The sequence below is a fragment of the Octopus bimaculoides genome, chromosome 1 (genome assembly GCF_001194135.2).
Source record: "Octopus bimaculoides isolate UCB-OBI-ISO-001 chromosome 1, ASM119413v2, whole genome shotgun sequence".
Taxonomy (NCBI): domain Eukaryota; kingdom Metazoa; phylum Mollusca; class Cephalopoda; order Octopoda; family Octopodidae; genus Octopus; species Octopus bimaculoides.
Genome location: NC_068981.1, coordinates 41,029,529 through 41,054,948, shown reverse-complemented (window position 1 = coordinate 41,054,948; position 25,420 = coordinate 41,029,529). Strand labels below are relative to the sequence as shown.

At 35.9% G+C, this 25,420-nt stretch overlaps 1 protein-coding gene across 1 annotated transcript in view; it reads right to left on the bottom strand.

Moving 5' to 3' along the window:
* Positions 1 to 24,987, bottom strand: part of LOC106878935 (Golgi apparatus protein 1) — a 72,834-nt gene extending 47,847 nt beyond the window's left edge. The window contains exons 1-4 of the mRNA XM_014928303.2: positions 24,581 to 24,987; positions 15,579 to 15,611; positions 7,914 to 8,000; positions 6,034 to 6,255 (exon numbers count right to left, since the gene is read on the bottom strand). Of these exons, the coding sequence (XP_014783789.1) occupies positions 6,034 to 6,255; positions 7,914 to 8,000; positions 15,579 to 15,611; positions 24,581 to 24,946 (708 nt within the window). The 5' untranslated portion in view covers positions 24,947 to 24,987. The remainder of the gene's footprint in view (positions 1 to 6,033; positions 6,256 to 7,913; positions 8,001 to 15,578; positions 15,612 to 24,580) is intronic.
* Positions 24,988 to 25,420: the final 433 nt, after the last annotated feature.

Sequence of the window (25,420 nt, the reverse complement as noted above, 5' to 3'; positions counted from 1 at the left end):
CAAAAATAACAGTCAATTATAGATTAGCAACCTCTAAATGTAGTTCATTTTACCATCAAGAACCAACAAACAGCCATAAAATACCTCATAAACACACTACAATGAACATCAAGAAAATCAAAGAATCATATAAAAAATTTAAACCTAAGAGACTAGATCTAATTTGTTTGGGCATTGCTGTGGAATTTAGGTAATCAACAAGTTTCCAAATTAAATGAAAAGCCAACCAACTCACAGTGTGGACTGGTAGGTTTTTTACATGGTATCAACACTAGCAGGGTTCCTAAGTAACATGCAATATATATGCATGTATATACAACAGTGTTTTTTTCAGTTTCTGTCAATCAAATCTCCTCACAAGGCTTTGGCTGGCCTGAAGCAACAGTAGAAGACATTTATTTGCCCAAGGTGCTATGCTGTGGGACTGAACCCAGAACCATGTAGTTGAGAAGTAAATTTCTTACCACACAGTCAAAATACAATGAGAACAGTTAAAAGTGCAGAAAAAATCCCACAAATAATGAATAAGGTATTAGTTTAAAGCTAGCAGGAAAAGCAAAAAAGGTATATGTATGATGCTTTGGATATTAATTTTTCTGTAAGAAAAGGTGAAGAGAAAATAGAGGGAGGAAGGGAAAAAGGAAGAAAGATTAAAAGGTGAAAGAGAGATAGACTAAGAGAGAGAAAGATGTTGTAATGAGCATGTATGTGCATATATGTGTGTATTTATATGTGAAGAAAAAAGATCAGGAGTCATTTTAGGATGGGCATCAAGCTGTAGAAATCATACCAAAGTAGACATTGGAGCTCAACACTGTACTTTGGGTCATCAAATCCTATTGAACTATCCAACTCAAGCCAGAATAGAAGATGGACATTAAATGATGGTGATGAATGAGGTTGGGAAGGATGAAAACCAATAAGCCAGCGAGAAAGGTGTCTTATAGAGTTAGAAAGGCATAAGTAAGTGTATATGGAGGTGTGCATATATATGCCAAGGGTGTAGTGTGCAGTGGTTTTGTAAGGTAAAATGCTTGTGCAATGTGAATTTTCTGAAAGGGCATGTGTAATCAAAATACATGTTTAGGTCAAGGAATAGCACAAAAGTGTGTTTGTGTGTAGTGTGATGTGTTGCTTTGATTGTTAATGTCATCATCATCATCATCATCTTTTAACGTCTGCTTTCCATGCTGGTATGGGTTGGATGATTTGACAGGAGCTGGCTAGGCAGAAGACTGCACCAGACTCCTGTGTCTGCTTTGATAAGGTTTTTATGGCTGGATGCCCTTCCTAACACCAATCACCCTGCAGAGTAGACTGAGTGCTTTTTACATGGCACAAGCACAGGTGAGGTCAGTTTTGGCATGGTTTTTACACCTGGATGTCCTTCCAAATGCCAACCATTTCACAATGTGGATTGGATGCTTTTTACATGGCATCAGCACTGGCAGGGTCACCAAGTAACTTGTAAGACAAAGATGCTTTGAGAAGGGAGGAGGGATTGGAGGAGATTATCTTGTGTCAGATGATGAAAGGTTATAGAAATAAAAACAGAATGAACCAAAATGCACTATTTAAAGGGTGTGCAAGTGTGTGCAATTAAAAAAGGCATTTTTATGTGTGTAAACACTAGCAGAATATCAGGTACAGCACTTATAGAGGAAAAGTTAAATCAAAAGGTACGAAATCCAAATACATGTGTGTGTAGACTGTAAAAAATGGGACAAAGAAAATAAGGGCTACATGGGTGGGCTGAAAAGTTCATAGACCATACTATGAAGGAGTGATACTAGAGCTGTGAAATCTGCATGCATAATTTCAACTTTTCTTATTAATAATTGCATTGTTCCTTGCCAGGTAAACTGACATCTCATTGTTCAAAGAAGACTTCAAAAATAACTAGAAGCAACTTCTCTTAAAAATGGACAAAATCTGGCATCATGCTGTTATTAAGTACCCACAGAAAAACGTTTCAGCCCCCAAGGACATTCATATTGACATGGATGCTACATTATAGGATGATGCTTTAACTTTATAAACAGTGCAAAAGTGGGCAGCTACATTTAGTAAAGAAAGGAGAGTCTTGAAGATAACCCAAGGTCTGGATATCTTGTAGCTGCCTCCACCAAAGAAAACATCAATTGTGTTCACCACAGGCTGATGGATGACAAGTGATCGACTATAAATCAAATAGCTGATACTGTTAGCGAGTTGAGAATATTTTGCACATGACATATTTTGGCATGACAAAGGTTTCTGCTCAGTGGGTGCCATGACTTGACACTTGATCACATCACAAGAAAATCTGACATTGTTTGAAGCAGATCCAGCTGGTTTCCTTGAACGTTTCCTAACCCAGGATGAGTGTTGGCTTCATCATTTTGACGCAAAGACAAAGAGATAATCCATGCAGTAGAAACACTTCTCCTCATGTCATCCAAAGGCAGCCGAGGTCATTTCATCTGTAGGGGAGGTCATGGCCTAAGTTTTTTGGAAAGCGATAATCATTGTGTTTATTGACTATCTTCAAAAGGGCCACACCATCGATGGAGAGTACCATACCAACTTGCTGAGGAAGTTATGATATGCTTTCAAGACCAAATGCCCAGGAAAACTGACAAAAGGTGTCTTGTTTCATCAGGACAATGTTCCATCACAGAAGTCCTTGTTTTCAATAGCTGTTGTACATGACTATGGCTTTGAACTGTTGATCACCCTCCCTATTCTCCTGATTTGGCCCCATCTGACTATCATCTATTCCCCAACATGAAAAACACTTAGCTGGTAACCCATATCATGGTGATGACAACATCATATCTGCTATTGATAACTTTTTTGACCAACAGGATGAAAGCTTCTTCACCAATGGGATCCAAGCACTGTAACACCAATGGAAGAAGTGTGTGGATCACAAAGAGGACTATTTTCAAAAATAAACTTCATTTGGTCACATTCCATGAGAGCATCTTGGTCAGCCTATGAACTTTTCAGCCAACCCTTGTAAACTGAAGTGTTTTTGTTAAAGCGAAGAGAGATGAGTCACAGGCAGCCTAAGAAGTAAGGTGTGAATGTGTGTATGCATGGATACAGGTCAAACAACAGAGAAGAAAGAAGTAAAAAGCAATATGTATGCTTTCTAGAGTAGACATTATGAAGGTAGATGTAGGTTGTGTGTGAGTTTTGTGAAGAATGTGAGAGTAAATATATATCAGGGATGTGGTGCAGGTGCAGGAAGATAGAAAAGTGTGTTATATAAATTGTATTTCTAGAGTATGTGTATATATCAAAGGATAGAAACTGACAAAGTGAAGCAACACACCATTGTGGGCATCATTTGAACATTGTAGAATGCTAATAACTGTAGGGAGGAGCTAAAATATATTCATGTCCCAAAGAGAAAAAGCAGTCTCAAGGAAATTGTCCTAATAATGCCAGGGATATGCTTTTGCCAGCAAAGATCCACAGTAATAGCAAGGTTTAACATTTGGAGTGACCATGAGAGCATTTATTGAGTTTATTCATGCTTAGACAATGGGTTGCAATAGCGTTTTCCTAATATGAATAGTGCTCGAGTTTAACTGTGTGGGTGCATATGTGCTAAATATGTATTGTACACGAAGGAGTCATACCCAATGACTAGTGTAGCAGCACCATAGTCAACTGCTACAAAGGTAAAGGTGACGCTTTAGATACAAATAATTACAGAGGTATCAAGTTATTGGATCAGGTAATGAATGTCAAGGAGAGGGTCATAGCCCAAGTAATTAGGGAGAGTCAGTTTATATGAGATGCAGTTTGGGCTTGTGCCAGGGAAAAGCACCACCGATGCTATATTTCTGGTAAGAGTGGAGCACTAAGAGCACCATCCAAGCGTGATCATTGCCAGAGCAATTGTCTGGCTTCCGTGCCAGTGGCATGTAAATAGCACCATCTGAGTGTGATCGTTACCAGTGTCGCCTTACTGGCACCTGTGCCGGTAGCATGCGAAAAAGAAACATTCGAGCGAGGTCGTTGCCAGTGCCGCTGGACTGGCTTCTGTGCAGGTGGTACATAAAAAACACCATTTTGAGCATGGCCGTTGCCAGTACTGCCTGACTGGCCCTCGTGCCGGTGGCACGTAAAAGCACTCACTCTCAGAGTGGTTGGCGTTAGGAAGGGCATCCATCTGTAGAAATGCTACATGGCAGTGAAACATGGGTCGTGACTGCTGAGGACATGCGTAAGCTCACAAGAAACGAAGCCAGTATGCTCCGATGGATGTGTAATGTCAGTGTGCATATTCAACAGAGTGCAAGTACCTTGAGAGAAAAGTTGGACCTAAGAAGCATCAGTTGTAGTGTGCAAGAGAGACGATTGCGCTGGTATGGTCATGTGGTGAGAATGGATGAGGATAGCTGTGTGAAAAAGTGCCACACCCTAGAGGTTGAGGGAACCTATGGAAGAGGTAGACTCAGGAAGACCTGAGATGAGGTGGTGAAGCACGACCTTCAAACATTAGGCCTCACCGAGGCAATGACTTGTGACTGAGACTTTGGAAATATGCAGTGCGTGAGAAGACCCGGCAAGCCAAGTGAGACCTTAATCCAAGGCCTCTGCCAGGGGTGTAGCCAGCCCACTTATGCGTACCTTTCCTTCACTGGACACTAAACTCTGTTTGTGAAGACCTGTTGAGGCAAGTGAAATCGATCCAAATTCGACGACTGGCACCGATGCCAACCTCTCCTTCATTGAACACTAAACTCGGCTTGTGAAGACCTGTTAGGGCAAGTGAAATCGAAATCATGATTGAACTAAATTTGATGACTGGCACCTGTGCCAGTGGAGCGCTAAGAGCATCGTTCGAGCGTGATCATTGCCAGATCAGCTGTCTGGCTTCCGTGCCAGTGGCACGTAAATAGCACCATTTAAGCATGGTCGTTACCAGCACTTGTGCCGGTGGCACGTGAAAAAACATACGAGCGAAGCCGTTGCCAGTACTGCCTGACTGGCCCTCATGCTGGTGGCACATAAAAGTACCCACTACACTCTCGGAGTGGTTGGCGTTAGGAAGGGCATCCAGCTGTAGAAACTCTGCCAGATCAGATTGGTGCCTGGTGCAGTCTTCTGGTTCGCCAGTCCTCAGTCAAATTGTCCAACCCATGCTAGCATGGAAGGCGGATGTTAAACAATGATGATGATGATTTCATGTTCAAGCTAGTTAGCTGGTAGGATCATCAGTGCTCTGGAAAAAATGCATGGTGGCATTTCTTCTGACTTAATGTTCTAGCTCAAATGCCACCAAAATCAACTTTGCTTTTCATCCTTTAAAGGTCGATAAAATAAGTACCAGTTGAGCACTGTGGTCAATGCAATTGACTAACCCCTTCCCCCGAAATTGCTGGCCTTGTGCCAAAATTTGAAACCAATATTTCTACATGTTAAAGTGTGGTGGGCTGAGCTTTTGTATTTTTCAGTAACAATCATTGGAATGAAAAGGGAGATGTTATGATATTAAGTCATGAAGGTGCATGGCTCAGTGGTTAGAGCATTGAGCTTGCAATCATTAGGTAGTGAGTTCAATTCCTGGAGCAGGCTGTGTACTGTGTTATTGAGCAAGACACTTTATTTTATGTTGCTCCAGTCCACTCAGCTGTAGAAATGAGTTGTGATGTCACTGGTTCTAAACTGTATCAGCCTTTGCCTTTCCCTTGGATAATGTCAGTGGCAAAGAGAGGGGAGGCTGGTATGCATGGGTGACTGCTGATCTTCCATAAACAACCTTGCCCAGAGTTGTGCCTTGGATGGGAACTTTCTAGGTGCAATTCCATTGACATTTTTTATGATATTAGTTATGAGTGAATGAACAAGAAAGAATATGGTTATACATGCAGAGATTGTCTTCTGTTACAACTGGAAATTTGTTTGCTGGATAATTTGATAAGTAAGCGTTTGGTGAGGATTTATATTCTCTGTGTAAATGCATAACACATATTAAGAAGCTTGCAATTCTTATGTAGGCATTTGAACAAATATATAAATTTAATATATACATACATCATCTTCTTCTTCAAGTTGAACTCGACCACATTTTAATTTATCGATATCTCGCTGGCAGTTGTCAACAAAATTAGAAACTAAACGATAATCACTAAAAATTATGCTTCCCATTTTCAGCAGAAATTGTTTACAACTGCTATCTGTGATGTTATCAATATGTTCGAGTAAGCAGGGAATCAAGTGACCTGAGCCACGACGGAAATTTTGACAATCTGCTGCCTGAAAATAAAACACAAAGGGTGTAAGCAAAAATATATGATGAGGTATCATACATGTTAACATGTTCACAATGATGGAAAGATGACAAAATTGGGTAAAATAAAATTAATATCAACCAGAGTACTTGCAGCTCTATCACATATTACCTAAACTGCTCTTGTGAACCAATTTCATCCTTAATTTATTTTGAATTCCCCAGACTAGGCTGTACACCCTACTCAGTCTTTAGGTCCACTTTTTACAAATCAACAACCATAAAGGATTTATCTTGATTCAATTACTGAAGTCAGTTCTCTTTAACCAACATGTACTGATTCTAATTTTAAAACATCATTAATGTGCTTCCTATGAATTTAGAAGACTTCATGATATTCCACGAATGTAACAACTTTCATTACAGTACACATCCAACCACCCTGCCATTGTTGTCACTAGGCAACCTGGTCCGTTTTCATAATCTTTGTGTGAGAAACTGACACTTGATCTGACTGCTTGCCTTCTTTCTCCCTGTCCATTCATCAAGAAGACAAAAATGTTTTCTTCAGTAGTAGTGATAGCCTTGCAACTAGGAAGTTGGACATTTTGAAGAAATGCTGTAAAATGAAATTTTTATCCTATTAAATATGACAGCAGTGGAACCATAAGCTATAGTGAAGATAACCTATCCAGCTCAACTCTTCTAGTGTCAAAAGCATAAGTACATCCAATCAACTGTGCTAGTGGTTGAAAATAAAAGTGGATGCAAAATTACAGTTAATTAATTAAGAAGAACAGGACATTGAATAAATAACAGCAACTCTGTTAACAGTAACTGAGACTTAGATGTGTATATAGTAGGGAGTGTAGTCAAGCGTATGCACCCATTGATTTTCAATAAGAAATTTCACCACCAACAGAGACAACTTTCTTCTTTACAGATACTTAATTTTAGGCTCACTACTATGAATGTCAATATGATAAAGTATTTAAGATGTTAGAACAGAGATGAATAGAGGTATGTTGTATGCAAGAAAAAAAAAAACAAGGTGATTTAGCTATATTCTTCACTAGTAAGAACAATCCCTGAGATGTGTAATGCTAACCTATGTGAGAGCATCAGCCAGTGTCTCCATTATGACAGAAGCCCAACATTTTAATGGATCATATTTTTACATGTGAGGAATCTAACTGAAGCACATCTTCAGATTTCTTCTTGCATATAATCTACCTTAGCTCATCTCTGCATGAAGAGAGATGTAGAAAAAGAAGAATGAGTAAGATTGGAAAGAAGTGGTGAAATTAGATCTAAGAATATTCTGACAAAAGAGAGAATGAAATAAACCCGTTAAAATCAAGCCAGCATAGGAAAGTTGATAATTAAGACTAGAAACAAATGTATGAATAAGTTAGTTTCTTAAATGGGCCAAAAAAAAAATTATTAACTGAAATTACAATACAACCATTTCAAAGTAATGTATAGAAGTTATATGAAATTAAGAGTTTAAGTCTTTAGTGCTGTACTATGTAAAGTTACTAGAAAATGTAAAATATAATTTTCGTTCAATATACACTGAAAGTTATTAATTATAAATTTAAAAAATTATTGATAAACAATTAAAAATACAAACAGTGCATACACATATTCTATAAATACACACAATGATGCAAACGGTACTCACCATTTCCAATTCCTTACGGCATACTTCTTTGCCAGCAGATTCAAACCTATCATCTTTGGTTAAATTTCTTTTGTAGGTCCATAGAAGCTAAAAATAAAAGTGTACAATGATTATGATAAGGAACCCAAAAGCATGTTTTAATCCTTTAGCATTCACATTATTCAATTGAAAGTATTGCTTATTTATTCATACTGTTTTAAATTAATCATGTACTGTTTTGTAGCGATGAGAATTTGATGAGGTAACTTAATTTTTTCAGAATGATATTGTAGGCTTGGTGTGAGAAACCAGATCTGGGCCAGATTGAACATAAAACAGGTACAATATTTCAGCTGGATATGGCTGGTTTAAATACTAAAGGATTAAGTCTTCACTTATTTTTCTTTTCAGATACCATCAATATCATCGTCATCAGTGTTTTAATGTCCACTTTTCTCAGTCCATACAGGTTGAATGAAATTTTTTCCTCCCTGACCAGGCATATCTCAGAAGATTGGAAATGAAGGACACTGATTGCAAGACAGTGACACTGGCTTACAACTATCACATGATGTCATGGCAAGGAGACAATAAAATGCATGCACACTCACAATGACCTTTCAGTTTCTGTCTACAAAATCCACTTATAAGGCTTTGGTTGGCCCTGGGCTATAGTAAATGACTCTTGCCCAAGATGCCACACAGAGAGACTGAACTTGAAACCTCAGTCAAATACAGTACATTAACAGCAAATTTTACTGATCCTAGAGAGATAGAAGTCAACCACAGCAGGATATGAAATTAGAACTTAAAGAGACAAAACTGAATATCATAGTGTATATGGTTTGGTGTGAAAAACCTGAATCAACTTATGATATAATAGACACCAATGTTGCTGGAGGGACACTCAATTCCAGTAATTTTCTGGTACTTATTTCATTAACCCTAAATAATAAAGCAAAGTTAAACCTAGAGGGATTTCAAGTCAGAATATAAAGGGATATAATACTAAAGGCATTTTGTGCAGCACTCCACTCATAGTACTATCAACCACTATTATTACTCTCAGATAGTAAAAAAACATGAAATATGAAGGTGGGCTTAAAGTTCATAAGCTGACTATGAAGAAGTGATGCTAGAGCTGTGAAATCTTGCATGCATTAATTTCAACTTTTCTTATTGATAACTTCATTGTTTCTTTCCAGGTAAACTCACATTTCACTTTCAAAGAAGACTTCAAAAGTAATTAGTAGCAACTTCTCTTAAAAATGGACAAAATTTGGTATCATGCCGTTATCAAGTACCTTCAGAGAAATACTTCAGCTCCCAAGGATATTCATGCTGACATGGTTGTTACATTAAGGGATGATGCTCCAACTTTATAAACAGTGCAAAAGTGGGCAGCTGAATTTAGGAGGGGAAGGGAGAGTCCAGAACATGACCTATAGTCTGAACATCCTGCAGCTGTCACCACCAAGAAAAACATTGATAATATTCACCACATGCTGATGGATGACAGGCGACTGGCAATAAATCAAATAGCCAATGTTATTAGCATGATGAAGGTTTCTGCTCAGTGGGTGCCACAACTTCTGACACATGATTAAAAGCACACCAGGCTGATCACATCACGAAAAAATCTGACACTGTCTGAGACGGATCCAGCTGGTTTCCTTGGATCTGCCTCTGGATAAGTGTTGGCTTCATCACTCTGAGCCAAAGACAAAGAGACAATCCATGCAATGGGAACACCCTTCCTCACCTACTCCAAAGAAGGCCAAGATCATTTCATCTGCAGGGAAGGTGATGACCTTAGTTTTTATGAATGCAAAAAGCATTGTTTATTGACTATCTTCAAAAGGGACACTCAATGGAGTACTATGCCAACTTGCTGAAGAAATTATGATAGGCTATCAAGACCAAATACCTAGGGAAACTGATGAAAGGGGGTCATGCTTCATCAGGGCTTCCATCCATCACACAAGTCCTTGCTTTCAATGGCTGTTGTGCATAACTGATTTTGAACTGGTTGACCCCTATTCTCCTGATTAGGCCCTATCTAACAATCATCTGTTCCTCAACATGAAAAAGCACTTGGCTAGGAATCAGTATTGCAGTGATGATGACGTCTATTGTTGATGACTTTTTTAATCAACAGGGTGAAAGCTTCACCAATGGGATCCAAGCACTGCAACACCAATGAAAGATGTGTGTGGACTGCAAGGGGGACTATGTTGAAAAATAAACTTTATTTGGTCACATTCCATGAGAGTATCTTGGTCAGTTTATGAACTTTACATCTGACCATCATAACTTTAGCACTGAAAATACAATGACTAATGAAAAAGACTAGATAAAATACTAAATTGTTTCAAAAATGAAACAGGAACCAGCATGTCTAAATTGGAATTCATAACATGAATTACTCTTGCTCAAAAGCAAGAACAATTTAATCAGAATTTTTGATGAATTAACAAAGTTAATCGTAGAATTAACAAAGTTAATCGTAGAATTAACAAAGTTAATCGTAGAATTAACTTGTAGACTATTTTTCTCAAGTTTTTAATTTGAACATGTTTTATCATTAATCATTGGACCATTACAATATATGCCTATTATTCAGCTATTTATTTATTTTTCATTTCACACACTAGTGTTTGGATGAATCTTAGCTATTGCTTACATTGTAATATTTTGATTCTAGGAAAATTGGGATAACATTGGTGATTCTGTATACAAAAAATTCATAACAAATGCTTCTGTTATGGAAAGAATGCGAAGGTTAATCATTATTTAAAAATATAAAAAGCTATAATAAACTCACACATTTTCAGAAATTTTTTATCATCATCATCCTTTAATGGACGTTAAAGGATGATGATGTCAAAAATTCTTGAAAAATCTATGAGTTTATAAATATTACAATGCATCACCATAGACCAACAATACTTTTCAGTTTATCAAATACACTTTGGAGAAATCAAATACTGGAGAGAGTATAATTATTGATGAACAATTTAGTAACTTTTAGAGATTACTTCTCGTTCAGATTGCTTGTCCCATCAAACTAGATTAATACGGAATTCAAGTATGAGCAACATATGATTCAATAAACTCATATGCCACCATTATTTTAACATACACCTTCCTGTGCATGCATGGGTCAAACAGAATTCATTAAGGAAGCTTTTTCATGGTTGGATACTCTTCCTGTTGCTAATCCTTCACCTGTTTCCAAGCAAAGTAACACTTCCCGATAACCAGATAAGGCAATACAAATACACATACACACACAAAATGGGCTTTTTTTCAGTTTCTCTCTACCAAATTCAATCACAATGCTTTGGTCAACCCAGGGCAATAGTAGAAGACACTTGCTCAAGGTGCCACATAATGAGACCGAACCAAAAACTATGTGGTTGGAAAGCAAACTTATTAACCACAGAGCTATGCCTCCACCTGTGTATAGGTAAGTAGGAAATAAAAGGTTTACACAGGTGAACACAATGAGAAATCTATCAAGGAAATAGAACAGTAACTAATCTAGCCACAGAAATTGAAAAACTTTATCATAATCTGTAAAAAGTGAATGTAGAACACAAAAAATTGGTAATAGTTGAGACAATAATGTTTAAACAAATCTGTATTTCCAACTTACTAAGTCCACCCCACCAAAAAGAAAAAAGAACAAAATGTAGCATACTTCATTTTAAATATATTGCAATGATTATTTCTTACTGTTCAAAAAGGAACCAGTCTTGTAAATTTTTACATGATTCATTCAAAGCCTGACATATTGACCTAAGGCCACTCTACAATAACACAGATGCTGTCAACACTAACGATCAGTAATTACAGCTATAAAATACTGATGGAATGTGGACCACTGGTGGTGTTAGAAGTGTAAAATTTTTAATTATATGGAGAAAAATCAACAAAGATGACACTAACAATGCACATAAATAAAATAACTAATGCATTTGATACAACGAAAGAAGCTATCAAACGCCAATAATGATGTATTTATGACCCTTGATTCAAAGCCTCAACTTTACATACACACATGTATGTATTTAATCTAAGTTTACCGAAAGTGATAACAAAAGTAAATGTTATTAAATATAATTTATAAGTCCCAATCAGAGACAGTATTATCACTTGTCAAGCAACTGAGTTACTGTTTATACTACAGAGTGCCTACTATTCCCTTTGTTCCTTCAAATTAGATAATTTAAATTGTTTTTGCACTAATTCTTTATTCGTGTGATAATTTAATGGTTCCGTAATGCTAGCATTAAGGCACCATTAATAGAATAACCTATCATGCTAGCACTAAGTGACTGACAAATTATCACACGAATAAAGAATTAGTGCAAAAACAATTTAAATTATCTAATTTGAAGGAAAAAAGGGAATAGTAGGCACTCTGTAGTATAAACAGTAACTCAGTTGCTTGACAAGTGATAATACTATCTCTGATTGGGACTTATAAATAATATCTAATAACATTTACTTTTGTTATCACTTTCAGTAAACTTAGACTATATACATACAGGGTTAAACTACAGCAGGAACAGATAATATATAGCACCTAATTTGGAAAGATGGAATGACAGGCAATCTGTAGTATCATTGGTAAAACAGCTGCCAGGGTAGAAACAGGGATGTGGTTCATGTTCCATCATTGGCTCTTTTCTGTCCCAAACTGGTACCCATAAAGTCAAATATAATTTTGATTAAAAATCTTGAAAGAATGTATTAACAGTGTATCCATGGTTAGAATCCAAATAAGCAAAAAAAAAAAAAGCAATATAAAAAGTAAAGCTCTTAAGTTTTATGGTATAACTAGTAGTGTAATTTCATCCTTTCAGACTTAAAAGTCTGTGTATTAGGAAAAATACTAAAAGTGCAGCTTAGTTTGTTCATCCATTCTTATTCCTACTTTTCCATGCTTGTATGGGTTACGTAATGTAATACAGTTTGAAACTATTTCAAAATTGAAGAACTGTTCCACTTCTTTATATGTAGTTACTCTAATTTAGAAGTGCATTGGTTTCACTGAAACAGAGTTGTCAGCAGAATCACTGAACTTACAAATTAAATTCAATTCCCCATTATCTTCTACATTACAGTTCTTTCTTTATAACATTGTAGCCTCAACAATTTCCATTTTGTCTTTTTCTTCCTTTCCAATCCTAAAACTATACTGATCTTTCCCAAGCCCCTTTCCTCCAGAAGAGAAAAGAACACAAAATCACAAGACATTTTAGTCAAGAAGTCCAACATAGCACAGCTTGGAGGCTTCAAATGCTCTCAACCCAGATGTGCTACCTGTCCACTTATCCCTCATGGATGGCACTGTCACAACTGGTACCAAATCCTAGCTTCATATCTGATAAATTTAAATGAGTCTCCACATCCTTGTTTACTACACTTGTGAACTCTGTAATGTTTCGTATACAGATAAAAACTATTTAGAAGACTAATGTTCTGTATATAAGTAAAAAGCATTAGATGACTGCATCTGGGAACATCTACTTGATGTTCATAACACCACTGAGGCATCTCCAAACCTGAAAATCATCTCCAGCTGGACACCTTAGTTCATCAGTTCATATCTACAAGGACATAAAACTGCCAAGTTCACAAACAGTTATCTTCTTTGATACAAATCAACTATTCCAGATTAGAAGTAAAGCTTAAAACAGAGATGTAGTTTTTTCCTAAACGAGATATTCAGATAAAAACTTATAAATCCAATATATTTGAATAACAATATTCTGTTGTGTCTGGGGAGAGTCATTCTCTTTTAGTGCCTTATAATTTAACACATTCACACATGTATGTAGGCAAATGGATATGAAAGTAAACAGACATACTAATGAATAAGTATATAGATAATATGAACAGACAAGCATACACATATGCAAATGAAGACTGAAACACATGACCATATACACACATACTTCACACAAGGACACATATGGAGACACGTCCACGCATATGAAGATACACATTCATACATAGACACAGTACATAGTCACAAAAACCCATACACACACACACACACACACTCCGACATGTACACGCAAGGAGACCAAGGTACATACACAGACATACATAAAAACACACAAACACATGAATATGCAGAATACATACAAACGTACACACACACATACAAACATATGCACACACACACATACATGCATACATACATACATGTGTATGCATGCACACAAACAAAAAAAATATGCAGCTTAAATAAGAGACAGAGTCAACAACTATTGACAAGGTTGCAAGATGCAACAAAAATTTTAGAAAAATAAGTAAATGAGTGGAAATTTTACCAGTGAGTGTGTTAAATTATAAGGCACTAAAAGAGAATGACTCTCCCCAGACACAACAGAATATGCTTCAACACACAAACTCACATAAAGAATCTTGCAAACCAAATCCAAAAACAAAATGAATAAGAATAGTTTATTTTATTCATTAACATCATTATATCCACTTAAAACATTTATTAGAAATATGAGTATTATTAGGAGGCGCAATGGCCCAGTGGTTAGGGTAGCGGACTTGTGTTCAGAGGATCGCGGTTTCAATTCCCGGACCGGGCGTTGTGAGTGTTTATTGAGCAAAAACACCTAAGCTCCACGAGGCTCCAGCAGGGGGTGGTGGCAACCCCTGTTGTACTCTTTTGCCCCAACTTTCTCTCACTCTTTCTTCCTGTTTCTTGAGTAATGCTGCGATGGACTGGTGTCCCATCCAGCTGGGGGGAACACATACGCCATAGAAACCGGGTCCATGAGCCTGGCTAGGCTTTGAAAGGGCGACGTTTATTGTTATGAGTATTATTAACTGAGCTGTTCTATTTTCTCTACATCCTCCAACATTAATTACAAAAAATATTTTTACTTCTTATGTGGGAAATATACAGGAGTAGTTAGTAGTGAAAGCATCCATGAATTAAATGCATTCAAATGCTTGCAGACCCCAGTTCTAAAAGTTGATTTTTTTTTTTTGTTATCAAGGAGTCCTAATTAACAGTGGAGAAGGGTGTTCTGAAAGCACAATGCAGAGTGAATGGAATGGAAAAAGATTCTTGGAGCAACTATCTCTGCTAGAAACAAAAGGAGATTGTATGATGCTTGTGTAAGAAGGGCAATAAAGAGCCTGTGAAAGAGGAAGACCAAGGAAATCATCAAAAGTTGTAAAAGCTAATCAGAAGAGGTTAAACATCTTGAAGGAGATGACATAGGACTGCAAGGTGATGCTGTGCTGAAGACCTATTTAACTCAGACAAGCATGGAAAAATGGATGCAAAATGATACTGATAATGAACTTAGGAGTGGGTACACTAGATTCTTCAATGAACTTGCTACTAATCTTTATTTTGCTTAGAGTGTCCTCATTGAATATTTAAATTCTTAGAAGCCAGTCATCTATCTTTGTCTTTCGAATCATCAGTCACAAAAACATCAAGTCTAAACTAATATATTTGAGGAGAGCATAAAATGTGATCAGAAATAGTTTGGTGAAAGAATGTTGCAGATGTATACAATCTCTTATTATGACACTTGACAGGTAAGAAATATTAAGGTTTCAACATCTATGCTTTTATAAACATATTTCTTACAAAAACATTGCAAGCAAGTAATAAAAAAAAAAAGAAAACAAACTTACATGTTGGCATTCCTTGCTAAGTTCTTCTCCAACCTAAAAAATAATATTTATTTTAGAAATCAAGCAATTATGAAAATTTCATAATAAATTTTAATGAAAACATAACTTTTTAAATACTGACTTCCTGAAAAGGAATAAATCATATGCATAATAACTAAAAATATTGGGAATATCATTTGTTTATAGTGGGAAACAATATAAACAAATGAGATTAGTCATTACAAGCAAAGATTCAAGACAGGTTTTTCTACTAATTGGGTGAAATTAATATCATGGCAATTAACTGAGACATTATAGCAACAATTAATGTTTAAAACACAGTCATATCTTCACAAACTACAGACTGAGCATTTATTATCTCAGTTAAGTATTTTTATAAGTTATACAAAGCTCCAAAACCTTTTTAATGGCTGTAGCAAATTAACCTTCAAACACATTTTGTCTGTGCACAAGCAATACTGACTAATTTATTTTATTTAAGTATGGACTAGAAACTTTGCAATAACTGAATATCTATGCCTACAATATAAGGTTATTTTTAAAATATTCCAATCAGGTCTTCTTTATCATAGCTTATAGGTAACCGAAATGGGTTTTCCAAATCTATGTCCTTAGTATTTCATTCTGGTTGATTACAGATGAAATTCATTCTTCTGGCATCTACTCCAAGATACTTATGCCAGGTTTCTTTAACCAAAATCTTCCCCAGGTTTTAGAACTCTTATAGTTTACCTTCCTATTTTTGATTAGGTGTGAAGGAGTGTGTAATTAAACAGGATGATTTGCATTTCTGTGTTCTAACTTTCACATAAGAAACTTGACATGAGAATTAAAAGCCTCGTGAGAGCTATATATACACACAATTTTAGAAGTATGCTGGAAGACACCTGTTACAAGATTTGGACTCAGTAAACAGTTCTATGTGTCACTCCTATACTCTACGAGGTTTGACAACAAATATCTTAATACTGGATAGCCTAGTGTGTGGAGTTTGAGTTGCATTATGCATTAACAAAATTACAAAAACATTAAAGTGGTTGTGTGGTTAAGCTTGCTTCCCAACCATGTGGTTTCAGTCCCACTGCATGGCACCATGGGCAAGTGTCTGCTACTATAGCTCTGAGCCAACCAAAGCCTTGTGAGGGAATTTGGTACACTGAAACAAACACCACTTGTATGATGGTGATGCCCGTTTACATCCATCATGTGATGTACATGCACACACACATACACATAATTGTGTCCAGATTGAGAGCAATACCTGATTATCATTTGCTGGAAAATCAGTGGTTTACCTCTCTATATATATAATTTCTAATAAATTGCTAATATACATGTTGGTTAGATGATTTCTTTTACATTGTATAGAGATAAGGGAAGAGATTAAAAGAGTTGTTAAGGTTATCTCTACAGATATTCTATAGAAATTATAGCCAGCACTGATTTTTGTTATGACATCTCAAATACAAAATGTCACAGCAACATTCAGTGTTGGTTATAATTTCTATAGAATATCTATAGAGATAACCTTAACAAGTGATGTAAAGCACACTGCTAACACAGTAGAACATAGCATTGACTTATGAAGACATTTAATATACTTTATCGTATATTATGGTTGTATATCAAAATATCACGTACCTACAAGTCATTAAGAGTAAAAGAAATACAAAGAGAGTTAGCATTAGAGGTGCAGGTTAAGTATCATAACCTTGTGAAAATAGATTTTTTAAGTGAAAATTTTGCAGAGATAGGTTTTTCCATTGAGTAGAGGGTAATTGTGTTGATAAAATGTAGAAGCAACATATTTATTGCAAATATACAAATAAAAAATTTGTTTTATTTAACTTTATTTTAAGGTAATAAATATTTTTTTAAAAATTAGTATTCATTTTATAAATTTGTATAAGAACTAGGAAATTTGACACAAAAAGTTAAATTATAATAGTATATATGCCATATTTCCTGATATTATCCATCATGGAAACTACTTGCTTACGAAATTACCGTTCATATGACAGATAACATTCTAATACATAATACAATTGAAAAGATACACTACAAATCATTTTGTGTACTGAGGATATGCAAAAAAATGAAGCCAGTATGCATCACTGGATGGGTAATATCAGTGAGCATATTTGAGTGTAAATGATTTGAGAGTTTGCAAAGAAATACACCATTTGTATGACAGTAATGCTTGTTTACAACTAGAGTATAATATCAAGACAAGGAAATGCATACATAAATATGTGTGTGTGTGTGGATAAATAGATATACAGTGGGTTTCTATTTAGGATTCCACTTACCAAATTCATTCACTAAGTTTTCGTCAGCCTCAGACTATAGTAGAAAACTCACCCAAAGTGCAGCATGGTGGGATTGAACCTGAAACTATGTGGTTGTGAAGTGAACTTCTTAACTACACATATTCTTTTACTCTTTTACTTGTTTCAGTCATTTGACTGCGGCCATGCTGGAGCACCGCCTTTAGTCGAACAAATCGACCCCAGGACTTATTCTTTGTAAACCTAGTACTTACTCTATCAGTCTCTTTTGCCGAACCACTAAGTTGCAGGACCTAAACACACCAACATCGGTTGTCAAGCGATGGTAGGGAGGACAAACACAGACACACGGGCTTCTTTCAGTTTCCGTCTACCAAATCCACTCACAAGGCTTTGGTTTGCCTGAGGCTATAGTAGAAGACATTTGCCCCAGGTGCCACAGTGGGACTGAACTTGGAACCATGTGGTTGGGAAGCAAGGTTCTTACCACACAACAACGCCTGTGCAATTTTATATATATATATATATATATATATATATATATATACCTCTGAAGATTGCTCCTTGTTGTACTGATGAGAGTCTAGTACTCCTGGTAGGACTACTCATGGTGGCACAACTGAAGAGGAAGCAGACTGATCATGAACAACTTCCATAGAAGACTCCAATACCAGAATAAGTAACTGAAGACAATTACAATGGCTGATTTCAATGTTGTTTCAATTGGCAGAGAAGGGGCAAAACCAAATGGACTGCACAAAAAATGCCACTTAAGATGACAAAGTCAGTGGCATTGAATTATTCCACATGTGTCAGCAGAAGGTTTTGAAAGCATAGTACGTGGGTCATTCCTTGGCAAGTTGAGATTCACTGTAAACAAATCCATGAGAATTATTGATTCTTGAGATCATCACTTCTTCTCACTTGGAATTTGTATCAATTTCCACCAAGTGATTGGCCTACCTTCTATAGAAGCAGAAATAATTTTAATAAATCAAAAATTTATCTTTTATGTGATTTAATATACCCATATTTGTAAGGCAGCAAGCTGGCAGAATCATTAGCACACTGGGTGAAACGCTTAGCAGCATCTCGTCTCTCTTTATGTACTGAGTTCAAATTCCGCCAAGGTCAACTTTGCCTTCCATCCTTTTGGGGGTCAATAAATTAAGTACAAGTTGCATACAGAGATCAATCTAATTGACTGACCCCCTCCCCAAAAATTTCAGGCCTTGTGCCTAGAGTAGAAAAGAATATACCCATATTTGTTTTTGTTTGTTCAAATACATACCACTGGCCACTCCAAGTTATTTCTCTTGGCTCTTGCTTTCTAACCATGTGGTTTTGGAGTCAGTCCCACTACATGGCATCTAAGGCTAGTACCTTATACTATAGCCCCAAGTATAGCAAAGCCTTGTAAGTGAATTTGTTAAATGGAGCTGAAACAAACTCGTGTATATATATACACACATACGTGTGTGTACACTTGTTTTGATATCATGTGAAGGATGGTGACAGAAAGGGCATCAAGGTGTTGAAAACCTACCTCAACAAATTCTCTCTGATCTAGGCAGGCATGAAAAAGTGGATGAAAATGGTGATGTGATATACACAAACACACTATTGTTAATAGTCTTGTTTGGAATAAAAAAGAATCGAAGTACACAATACATTGAGTTGACAAAATATATTTATTAAATTACAGTGACAGGACTAGTCCTGTTTCCTTCATAAAGAAAGAGTTACCCTGAGAGTTCAGAGTTGGTCAGTCGTGTAAAACATGGATTTTTAGTTGTCACTAAATAATGCATTGTAATAAGTATACATAGATGGATTAGTAGTCAGACAGCATAGTAGAAATAGAGTTATTGGGGTGGAAATGGGAGGGAGTAATGGGCAATAGCAGAGGTGGACAAAGCAAGTTGTAATATAGATGGGGTGATCTAAGGTGTATTGATTATAGACAGTTTCAGCAGTGTCTTATAAAGAGGTCTACTAAAGGAGATGAGTAGGAGCAGAAAGCTGAAGACAGTGGTTGAGGGTAGAAATTCTACACTGTGTGCTCAGTATAAACAACGCACACACAAAAGGTGTAGTGGGATGATAATTTATATATATATATATATATATATATATATATGCAGAAGGTGCATTGGGGCAGTAAGCATCAAGAGTGCTGAGGAAGTAGATTCTCTCAAATGCTTGGACAGTTCCCTAGAAGTAGTAGATATGTTTTGCTGCCAAGGTGACCATGAGAAAAGTAGGGGTACATGCTCTGAAATTGTGGCAGCTTGAATAAGAACAGGATGGAGAAAGTTTGGGAAGCTATTACCTCTGCAGGAAATAAATGTTTATACCTGAATGTCAAGGACAGGTTGAATGATGCTAGTGTGCAAGGTATCAGCAAGACATGGGTCTTAGATGCAAAGGACCTATGAAGACTAGAAATAAATAAGGTGGGCATACTTCACTGGAAGTGTCATGCTAGTGTGCATGAATGATGAAGTAAAAATCCACTGAAAGACAAACTGGGTATAAGGGAAAGTTGATGTAATGTGTAAGAGAGGAGAGTGCAATGGCAAGGGCATGTGATGTGAATGGAAGAAGACAGCTGCACAACTGTCAAGCACTCTAATGGTTCAGTGGAAGGAGACCTAGGAAGACTTGGGATGAGGTAGTGAAAAATCATTTCAAGATATTACAACAGATAACGGAAATAACAGAGGACCTTATTAATAAGGTGGTGCTGCAGAAGACCTAACTTCCAATGCAAACTTGGCAAAAGACTTGTTAAAATAGTGGGCTAGTCCACACACTATACCTTTACCTATTGTTCTGTGCATACAATCCACTGTCCATTGTGCATACTACACACTCATGTTCCTCCACCATCTATCTATTCATCTACTTGCTATACTAATTTTATACCTTCTTGTTTTACCATCTCAACCATAACTAAGTACTTCATTTGTGTATATTGAATATTTCCCTTTCCCTCCACCACCAAATGGTTGATGATTGAATGGAGAGAGGTTGCACTCCAGCAATCATTACCCATTCTCCCTAATTCTTTTGTAACCATACTCTCTTGGACAAGTTACTTTGAGGACAGGCCTTGGTCCCTCATCTCCATCTTACCTCTCCTCCACATGCTGCTCTACTTACCCACATGTGGTAGCACTGCATCTTCTGTGCAACCCTCCCTACCACACTAATCACTCTCTAACCATCTCTCACTAATCCTCTAACACTATTCATTTGCCCTTCTATGATTTCCTTCCCTACCATCCTCTCTCAACAATAAGAACTGTCGTGAACCCAGACAAAACATTTAACTCATACTTGTATAAGTGGACTGATCCACTCCATCATCAAGTCCACCGACTCAACCCACCCTATTACCACTGTCATTTTGTCTTCCCTTTCTCCTTCACACTAATTCCTGATGTCACTCTCCCACTCCCCTGTCCATGGTCTTCATTATTCCCACCTCAACACTATTCCCTCTTTTATTCTCTCCATTACCATCATCTCGCAATAAGTTTGTTCCATCCCATCAAAACAATAAACCCAGTATATTGTGTAAAAGTGGCTGATGTCAAGAAAGTCATCCAACAATAGAAACCATGCCAAAAATAAGATATTAGATCAAGACATGAACCACTGGCTCATTGGATTCTGTTGAACTATCCAACTCATGCTTGCATGTAAAATGAACTTAGAATGATGACAGTGATACACACGTTATCATCATCATCATCATTTAACATCCACTTTTCCAGGTTTGCATGGGTCAGACAGAATTTGTTGAGGTGAATTTTCTATGGCCGGATGCCTTTCCTGTTGCTACACCTTTTTTGTTTTTATGCTAGAGTGGAAATGCATCACTTCCATGACATATTAAGGCTATTCTAGGGGCTAAAGGTGGTTTTAATGAATGGTCTGTTATTTTGATGTCTCTCTAGTAGAACATGGATACAGTTTTTCTTGGAGTTTTTTCTCCTTAATGTTTTTGTTTTGTTTCATTCAGAAATCCTGTCTGTATGTATACACACACATTTTATGGCTATGTCTGAGGAGAAAGCACAATGCTCACGAACTTATTCAGAACCATGATCAGTGGACAGATGTTATATTTAAACCCAGTCCAACTACTTTCAACAGCACGTACTTTGCAACCACATGGTTCTAGGGACTGATGGTATTTGGTCAAGTCCTTTTACGTTCTCAATCGAATCTCATTTCCACATTCGATAACCCATATTTTTTTTTTTTATTATTAAAAAAAAATTAAAAAAATGTGCGGTTAGCAAAATCTGGATCGTTACATTGTCAAGGGGAGTTGGCTTGCAACGCCACAATAGAAACGAATCAACGAAGAAGCTTGTACCCGGTTGCTCAACCTGCCACAAACAGCAGTCAAATCTCCCTTGAATCACGCTGAAACTTTTTTTAGGGGGGCCATATTGAATAATGTAGAACTACATGCACATTTCTGTCTTGGAAAAAAGGTGGCGAGTGGTTACGATCAGGGCTGAGTTGGTATTAAGACAACCGTAAGGACGGACCTTCGAAATGTTCGTTCTTTATACTTAAAGATATACGTAAACTCCTTAAATTTTGTTAATCATGTATTCAAATTCCGTGTTTAAAATGAGTGTCAATCACGATATAAAAAAATCATTAAATTTCTTTAAGAACCTAATATCATTCAAGACCCAACTATGAACTGGATATAGTAAGGTGATGCAGAAATAATGCATTTGGTGTTGTTATGGATACTGGACACATCAGTGACAGGACATGTAGGAGTCAACTGCGCTAATTATTGCTTAACAATGGTAATTTCTAACTTGGTTGAAAATGATGCAGTTGGATGAGTTTTTTAATATTTAAACAAACAGTATTAAAGAATGAAGGTATTATGTTAATTCGTTCAATTCGATGTATTTCCCTCTCTACGTGTCGATTTTTTAAATCCTCCACAACTTCAAAAGAAACACAAACTTACAAATCTGAGGAAGTTATTTCACGATGGACCGTGAAAATTGTTCCTAGTCACTCTAACAATCTCATTATCAAATAGCTAACAAGCTACACTACCAGCGGTTACAAAATAAAAGAAAAATCTCCCTAAATCGCCACCTAAATGAAGATCAAACGGGGTTTATTTCACGGATATTTTTGTGAGAAAAATCTGACAAGCAGATGCAGACATCTTCTATGACGTTGACAGTGCTATTATAAAAAAAAATGAAGTGTAGATCTTGTCAACAGATTTACCTCGGGACAATATACGTCTAAGTTTATAAACCTAACTAGGAATTCTACAGACATGAACTATTAGACCACTTTCAAAAATGCTTGAAATGGCGATCAATAAGCTTTTAGATTAGCATTTTTGTTTTTAAAATGACAAATGAATTAAAAGCAGCAAGAAAGGATAGGATCCTGGGGGTTAAAACAGCAAGTAAATACAGAATGTTTGAATCCCCAAATGGATTAAGAATAACATTAAAGATATGTCATAATAGAGTAACCTTTAAAATAAATTCATAGAATAGGGAAATCTGGAGGAAAATGTAAAGTAAATGAATTAAAACAGTAAATTCTCATTGACTGGTATAACTTCCAATAGTGAACTATAATTACATTTGGATCAAAGCCGTGCTTCAAGACGAAGCCAAAACACCTACATCCTTTAATATTATTTATAATCGACACAAAAGGTTTACTACAAACTATAAATGAACTGGAGTTCAATCAATCTATATATACATACATAGATATACACAACACATGTGACTCGGTGGTTTATTAAACACTAAGAGGCAATCATTTAAAAAAAATCCGTGTATTTTCTGTCCCTCCACAAAAATTATTCATTCATTTGTAATATTTTCGTTTGTCGATTTCGAAAAAAAATTGCCAAAGAGTATCTATAAACAAGACTTCATTTTCGTTGATTATCTAAGCAGAAACAAATATGAATTATAGATTGTCTAGTTTCTAAATGTCTTGTGTGTGAGTGCGTTAAAGAAAATATAAACAAACTAAAATTCAACAACGAATTAATGTTTTTAAAAGTTTCGATTAAATGGTTTTGATTGAAGATGTTTTGCTTGATGAAAGTGTACAAAAAAGCCTAGAATATAATTCATGAGCATTCATTCAATACCACGATCGAGAGAAAAAAAAAACGTTTTTCTTTTTTTTTTTTTTAAGTTTCCAGTCTCTTATAATTTGGAGTGTTATATCGAGATGCAACACGAAAATTGATAGAAATAAACAAAAGCATCTAGCTCGGAATTTTCATTAGCGAAAAATAATAAACAGAGAGTGTTTGCTTTAAATTATCCTTATAGCAGATTAGAAATATAAATGAGGAGGTATAAAAATGTTTTCTTCAAATATTAGGCTACAGAGCTTTTTGGAGGAAGATTCCGACTCAAAATCTTGGACTAAATGAACAAAAATATAAATACCACCGACAGAGCTATGAAAATATAAAATGCTTTTCAGTTGACTTTCAACTATTGTTATTTCTTTCTTTTTTAATCTATAATTTTGTTCTATCTTTACTAATTTAATTGTTTCGAATGAAACATTAAGAAACTTAATACGTATATCCATAAAATAAATTTTGACAAATGTACACCACCAACTGCATGTAATACATTCAAATTGTATGAAAGTAAGCTTAGTATCCCTTACCTTTAAGTCATTTTGCAAGCATTCTAATATTTCAATATTATTGTCATATGTGTTTTTGCTACAATATAGACTGACTTCAGTTTTACATTCACGAGATTCAAAAATCTTTAAAGGTGGACGTTTCCTGGCACTACGTACTTCATGCTGATTCAGAATTAGCTTGTTTCTTTCCTTATGTGCTCTTAGATTTTCTACTGTAGAAATTATTTTATATTTCTTTACCGAATCATCAAAATGACTTCGTTTTATTACTCTATGATTATCTACGTCATATTCCTTGCGTCCAAATGCATAATTAGAATGTATTGTGACCATGAATAATAATAATAAAATAACGTGTGAGTGAACACGTACGGAGACCGCCATGTTGTTTCCGTACTACATGCTGTTGAAGATATTAATCCACATGTAATCAAGTCTGAACTACATCACTCTATGTGACAAAATTTCTGAGTTACAAGAATATAGTTCTGTAAATTTGCATGGATATCTTCAAAAATATTTTTGAATACAAACCAGTTATCAATATATTTGTAAAGTATCTTATTATTACTTTAGAAAAAAATATTTTAATATATTTACAATGCGAACTAAACTAAAGGTCTATCAGGAATTCTTTTTTTAGCTCTCATTGAGCTTATCAAAGAAAGTTTAATTTATGTTGTTCTATAACTCAAGCAGCTTCAGGCAACGAATTTACCGACTGATCAGTTGGAAGCGATTCAGTAGTCTGGAAAGGTCAAGTTTCAATTTCATCTCAGTCCGGAATCAACATGCTGATTCTGTCATACTATGTTTTGTATGAGATTTGATTAATATTACTAATAACACGTAATCTAT